The sequence below is a fragment of the Cupressus sempervirens genome, chromosome 10, assembly GCF_028749045.1.
Source record: "Cupressus sempervirens isolate cs-2001-9-10 chromosome 10, ASM2874904v1, whole genome shotgun sequence".
Lineage (NCBI taxonomy): Eukaryota > Viridiplantae > Streptophyta > Pinopsida > Cupressales > Cupressaceae > Cupressus > Cupressus sempervirens.
The window spans coordinates 9,085,405-9,092,718 of NC_143127.1; the positions used below are offsets into that span (position 1 = coordinate 9,085,405).

Consider the following 7,314-nt stretch of genomic DNA (forward strand, 5'->3'; position numbering starts at 1 on the left):
TCATCCCCTAGTTGATTAATTTAATTAATCATCTATAGTCCTAATTGATAAATCAAATAATCTATTATTTATCAATTAAATCCTTTTCTCCTATCTAATTCCAAAAATCCCCATTTATTAAATAAATCTATTTGATAAATGAAATCCTCAAATTCAAAAAAACCCTAACCTATCTCTAATCCTCCATTTAGCCTAATCCACCCCATCCACCCATACTAACCAAGCTTAGCCACTAACTCACCCACCCTCATTAATGCCATCCACTTGCACATCTCTAACATCCCTAATCTAATCCTAAACCCAAGCCTAATCCACCCCCTAATGTTGTCACATTCCTTAAACAAGTTTAAGACTTTCCTAATCCAAACCAAAGTCTCCCCTCAAAAAAACCCAACCACTAAGTCATGAGTGCTCTTACAAAACATAAAGACTCTTACAAGCCCACTCATGACTCTTACACCCATCTTCCACACTCTTCCCTCTTCCACACTCATTCCTCTTACATCCCTCTTACATACTCAACCCCACTCATCATGCCCTTAACCAACCCTTAACCCTACCCTCTCACACTCATCCTCCTTGTGACAAGTGTCACCTTCCCATTGGTGCTAAACAAGCACAATCCATGTGCTCTCCTTTGAGTGCATCCTAGCCCTCCTTAAGCCTTCATCCATCCTTGCATCTAAGCCCTCCATCCCTCTACCCCTTAGCCTATAAATTGAATCCCATCCCAAGCCATTTCATCAACAATCTTTGAGCTAAAGTTACCATGCTATTTTGAGAACCAAAGCCATCAACCATACCCTTATAATGCCAAATTGAGAGCTCACAAAGCTACCAATTTGCCATTACCCATCTCCATTGAAGCAACTTTTGAGCATCTTGAGCATACATCCACAGCAAAAGGACACATCTACAGAATCAAGAAAGCATGGAGTGTTTTCTCTCGTGAGGTTTGCACTTCTTATTTTCTTTCTTAGTCTAAGCATATATGTGAATTTAGTTTTTGGTTTGTGAATGTTTACTTTATTTGTTAATGTTCTTTGCATACTGATTCTGGTTCTACAGCTGGCAAATGGATTATGACAACTTCTAATGAAGAGGAACTGTACAATTTTTTTGTTTTCCAATAGATCATGGAAGCTTCAGTCAAGAAAAAATTGCTAGATGTGATTTGGTTTGACAAAATGGTCAAGTCCCCCTTCTTTAAAATCAAAGGTTCTCTCCCTCTCGATCTATATAGAATGATGGCAAAAAGTATGTAATTTTATTTATTTTTTGGATTGGAATGGATCTTCCCCACGCCATGGTACTAGTTTTGCTTTCCCTTCAATATAGCGAGAAAAAATGTATTCATAATTCTAATGAGTCAATGACCATCTTCTTTCCAAGAAGTTATTGTCACTTGTTAAAAAAAGGGTCAAGCAACTCAAAGATCTTTGATATTTTAATTTGTTGGATAGGGCTTCATGGGCATATATCAAAGTTTGTTATGGGTTGAATAAGAATTATAAATAGTTTCTAATTTTTATTCAATCAGTAGTTCCCTTTGAACTTGCTATAAATTTATACCTTAAAATAACTTTCATTCAGTCATTTCAATTGTATTCCTTTAAAGAAGATTTATACCCTAATTGTTCATAGTTGGCATCTTACTCCCCATTTGAATAAAAAATGGAAATGAATGTCATGTTCCAAATTTTGTACTAAAGTGAGTGTTCAAATATAGAAAACTAAAGTTCAATTTGATGCTCAAGTGTTGGCTTAAAAATATTACATTGCAAACTTCTTGTTGAGGATAGACTAAGATGTATTATAATTCAACCAACAAAATGTCCATTTTTCCCTAACACAAAAAGTCTAAACATATTTTCAAGGATTATTCACAATTTGAGAAACTATGGTTTGTTATCTTTAAAGAATTCTCTACTTTGAAAGGTGGTATTTTTGGTCTTGGTAGGCAAAGTTATGTGGTTGTTGATTCTATTCAACAAGTGATTTTAAAGAACATTTGGAAAAATAGATGTAGTACTAGGGGAAACAACCTAGTAGGCACCCAACAAACTTTACCCACCCACAGTTCCTAATTCATATATCAAAATTTGAATTTTTTTTTGGCAAACCTTCATAGGTGAGTGAAGAGCTTAAAGCTAACCTTTTGATTTTCCCGCATTTATGGAGCTCTTTGTAGAACTTTTTGAGTGCTAAGTGGTCTAAAAGTGTCATTTTAAAACATTCGCTTGGTACTTGTGAGAGAGACCCCCCAATAGTTGCTCGCCCACAAAATAGTACTTTTGCACAAATGGACCAATCAACAACCAAGAAAATTTAAAAATAGTCAAATATTAGTGCATGTGTGATCGCCTATTAGTACATGTGTGATCAACTATTAGTACATGTGCGATCGACTATTAGTACATGTGTGATCATTTTTTGGGGCTTTTTATGGTGGTAATTAGGGAGGAAAAGTAATGATAATTGGAGGTTTGGACATGGTGGCAATGTGTACATCGGTGGCAACTAGCTAGTTTCCCTTATGTTTCTTTATAACTCTTCAAGTGCTCTAAGACTTTAATCTGACATATTTTTACAAAAGGTTTCTTTTATCTCTTTAATGCAAATCTTATGCAAGAAAAAATAAAGACAAGAGCCGACCTTCAAAATATTAAAGATCGGGTCATAAAATTTCAGCTAGAAATAACAACCCAAGTCATTGTAGAAAATATATTCTAGATAAGTGACATTAATTCTTTCTTACACCCTTGTAATTAAGAGTTTTGGTAATTATGCCATTCTTTCAAACTGCGTTTGAAACCTTATAGCTTTGTTGAATATAAAAATAACTGATTTAATTTAGGAATGTTGAAAATGGCATCATTTTAAAAGAAAAATATTTTTTTTTAAAAAATCGTGTATTGATGAAAACATGACGAGAAATCACATCAGTCTTGGCGTGTTTGATCCCTCAAAATGCCATTCGATTACAAACCATATTCTCGAAGTCCATTACTACCTAAGGCCAAAGTCAGTCCTCCATTCCGTCTCCTCTCGTGATCGCGAACCGACCATTAAAATCGAAATCCTTAATTTTGATAGCCATTAAAATCGTTCAAACTCGTCGGCGCTGACTGACTCACTGACTGACCCGCCACGCATTTACGGTTGTCACGGATATTTTAATTTCACCAAAATTTATTTCAGAATGAGGAAAATTCATGCGAAAACGCAATTGAATTGGAGGAAATTTCAGACGAACATGTAATGAAGAAGATGATTCAAGCTAAATCTCTGCTACTTGTTGCAGTCTTAATCGTGACAGCATCCTCCGAGCTCGCTCAGCATGACAAAGATGCGCTCCGCTCAATCCGAGGGTTTCTGCTGCAACACAATCCGAAATCCACAAATTTAAAGCAGTGGCTTAACAATTCAGACAATCCCTGTCTCTGGTACGGGATTGAATGCATTCATGGAAGGGTGAAAGGGCTAAATTTGGGCAATTTTAACCTTTCTGGACTCATTCCGCCTGCAATTGCAAATTTGACAGCAATTTCTTCCATAATTTTCCACCATAACCGTTTCCGCGGCGCCATTCCTCAGGATTTGAGCAGGCCGTTATCTTCTTCGCTTCGTTTTCTGGACCTGTCATTTAACCATCTCGCCGGAGAAATTCCATCGAATTTGTTCTCAAATTGCTCGCAGCTGACGACTCTGAACCTTTCCAGCAACGGAATCGTAGGGCGCTTGCCTGGGGAGTTGAAGAATTGCCGGAATTTGCAAAAGCTTGCCCTAAGTAGGAACAATTTCTCCGGCGCCATTTCCGAAGGCTTGCTCGATAACTGTATGAATCTCACACATGTCGATTTGCAGTACAATAATCTGACCGGAAATATCCCGGAAGTTAACGTCAATTGCAGCTCCCTGACGGAGCTCTGGCTTGGGGACAACAAACTGACGGGTCCGTTGCCGAAGGGGCTCGGCGCGCTGTCAAAGATGAAGTCGCTGGTTTTGGGGAAGAACGAATTCACGGGAGCGATCCCGCCGGAGTTGAGCAGACTGAAAGAGCTGCAATTGCTGTCGATCGACAACAATTGCCTGGAAGGTCCAATTCCTCCCTCATTCGGTCAGATGGTAAGCTTGCAAACCCTAATCCTGCACAAGAACAAGCTTAATGGCGGAATTCCCAAGGAATTGTCGTCTCTTGCAAATCTTTCCATTCTGGACTTGAATAACAATGATTTCACGGGGACAATTCCCTCCGAGTTGAGCAGAATCCGGTCTCTGCGTCTAATGTTCATCGGCACAAATAAACTCTCGGGAACCATACCGCCGGAGATTGGAAACCTCACCGAACTGCAGGGTCTGGATCTGTCGGAAAACCGCCTGTCAGGGCCGATTCCCGCCACAATCAGCAATTTGCAGTCTCTTCTCTGGTTCACCGTCTCGGAAAACAACCTAGACGGACAGCTTCCGCCTGAGATCGTGAACTGCAGCAGTCTCGTCTGGCTCAATGTCGCAGACAATCAACTTTCCGGGCCGATTCCTCGCAACATCGGGCGCATGGGAGCAGAGGCTAATAAAACTTTCAACCGGAACAAGCAAAGCCTGTCATTTATGCCTCCAATTCTGGGAGGATGCTGGGCCATGTCCAGATGGTATCCCCAAAATTACCGCTTTATCTACGACACCTTCCTAAGAGCTCGCTGCAACCAGTTCTGGAACAACATCTTACAAGGAACCATTCCCAATCCCATCTGCACTAGAAACCCTAACAATCTTCAAGCCCCCGCATATATCCAGCTCTCCGGAAACCGCTTCACGGGCACAATACCAGAATCCCTTGCAAATCACACCAGGCTCGGAGCGCTCATTTTAGCAGACAATCGCCTCTCCGGCCAAATTCCAGAAGCAATTTCAGCGCTTTCCAATCTATTCTACCTCAATCTCTCTTACAACAGTCTGAGCGGCAGCATCCCGGAGAATCTCGGTCGGCTCTCGTGCCTGGACATGCTGGATCTGAGGAACAACAACTTATCCGGCACGATCCCTGGAACCCTCGCGAATCTCACATCTATAAGGATCTTCAACGTCTCCTACAATGCAAAGCTTCGAGGACCAGTCCCCATGGCAGGCCAGTTCCTTTCCTTCAATCCCGAATCCTACATGGGCGACTCACTCCTGTCTGGAATTTTCTCCAACAATCACACAAACCATTCTTCTTCTTCTTCAAATCTGGCGAAGATCTCCCGTCCGAACAACCTGAGGAACTGGGTAATCGGAGGCATATGCATTGTAGCGGCCGCTGTCGTGACAATCATCGCCATCAGTTCCCGCTGCCTGTGCCGTCGAAGAGTCCCAGGATCGAACCTCGGCAAGAGCATCGACATTGATGCCCTAGAAAGCACCTTCTTCTCCGTTCCATTATCGGCCGGAGCCCTCACCTACGACAACATCGTCAAAGCCACAGACAACTTCAGCGACTCCCGTTGCATCGGGAGAGGCGGCCAGGGCGTCGTCTACAGGGCCGAGCTGGCACAGGGTTTCCACGTGGCAATCAAGAGGCTCTGCCACGAGGACGCGGAGGCCGACGTGGAGTTCCTGGCGGAGCTCCAGACGCTGGGGGGCCTGAGCCATCCGAACCTGGTGCCCCTCCTGGGGTGCTGCCTACGTGGCAACCAGAGGATATTCGTGTACAAGCTCATCGAGAACGGCAGCTTGGAGGAGTGGCTGCACGAGCCAGCTGGAGTCCTGGAGTGGCCACGTAGGATAAAGATCGCGGTGGGATGTGCCTCGGCGTTACGGTTTCTCCACCACGAGTGCCCCTCCGTTATAATCCACAGAGACATCAAAGCCAGCAACGTTCTCTTGGACGGCGCCTTTAACGCCTTCGTGACGGACTTCGGCCTGGCGCGCAACCAGAGCAATGACATGACACACGTCAGCACCATCGTGGCAGGCACCCTGGGGTACGTGCCGCCAGAGTACGGGTACACACTCAAGGCCACCACCAAGGGTGACGTGTACAGCTTCGGCGTGGTGCTGATGCAGCTGGTGACTGGACTGCGCGCCATCGGGGTGGACGATGAGCTGGAGGGCGGCCTTGTCGCCTGGGTCAATTCGACTCTCGACCGAAGGAGCAGGAATATCTTCGACCCACGTGTCGTGGAGAGTGACACGTGGGATGAGGAGTCGGGGCTGCGAGTGCTGAGGCTGGCGTGTCTTTGCACTGCGGAGTCGCCAGAGAGGAGGCCGAGCATGGTGGACGTGGCTGCCACGTTGCAGGAGATCAGTGACTGCTTGTACTCTTCTTCCGCTTCCACTTCCACGCCCACTAGCAAACATCATTACTGGTAACCAAATGAAGTGCTCTTAATCCTACTTTGACCATTGCGCTTTCGTACCGCACTTTTTCACAGATTTTATCAACAACGTAATCTTGCTAATTTTTGTCGCGCCTATCAAACGAGGGCAGCATACGATTTGCATTTTGAAGTCCACTTGCTGGTAATGAAGTCTCGCTTCTTTAATTTGATTCTATTCTATGGTCTAGTCAAGAAATCATTTTTATTATGTACGATTCTTTTTAAAATCTAGGAAATTTTGGTGTGAATAATACTAGTTATTGTGTATTATATTATAAGTATACGGTGTGAAAAGCTCGCCCAAAAAACACACTCAGCTATTAACTTCGTTTATATAATAGAATATTTCGAAAAGTAGTCTACTAGGAAATTATTATTATACAATTCTTTTTAATAACTACTAAATTTTGCTGTGAATAATACTTCTATATTTATTTTTTAATAATATTTCTTACTTACTTTGTTTTATAATAATTGTATGGTGTGGGTCCATCTCATATTTTGACAGTTAAGTCGTTAGTCTTATAAATAGGGTGTTATAAGTTCTGGTCTCTTTTTTGGCCTATTGCTTTCAAGATAGAAGCTCCTTCTTCGATAATTCATTGTCTAACTTACACATGTCGAAGGATGTTGGACATCAAAAATGTTAACAAGTCTACATTCAAACCAAGGCACTAATGAGAGGTGTTTCGTCATTCCATTGATGGTGGTGATTGGATGCTACCCGTTGGAGATACAAGGTGACTTGGTGCATCTGACACGAGATATGAGGAAGCTCAGTTGCTCATAGAGGTAGAAATAAGGTTAATCGCGAAGGAATAGGGTGGATAGGTGTTTAAGAGACATAAGGCGGTTGATGAGTGGAGAGATAAGGCAATTTGTCAAATGGAAAGTTAGGGCAATTCGTCCATAGGATGGTCTTCGCACATGGGGATATAAGGTGGGTGTGTTACTA

At 42.7% G+C, this 7,314-nt stretch overlaps 1 protein-coding gene across 1 annotated transcript; it reads left to right on the forward strand.

Moving 5' to 3' along the window:
* Positions 1-2,887: 2,887 nt before the first annotated feature.
* LOC149532298 (putative LRR receptor-like serine/threonine-protein kinase At1g74360) lies at positions 2,888-6,532 on the forward strand. The gene has a single exon (XM_089804671.1). The coding sequence runs from the start codon at positions 3,262-3,264 to the stop codon at positions 6,349-6,351; it is 3,090 nt and encodes a 1,029-aa protein (XP_089660797.1). The 5' UTR covers positions 2,888-3,261; the 3' UTR covers positions 6,352-6,532.
* Positions 6,533-7,314: the final 782 nt, after the last annotated feature.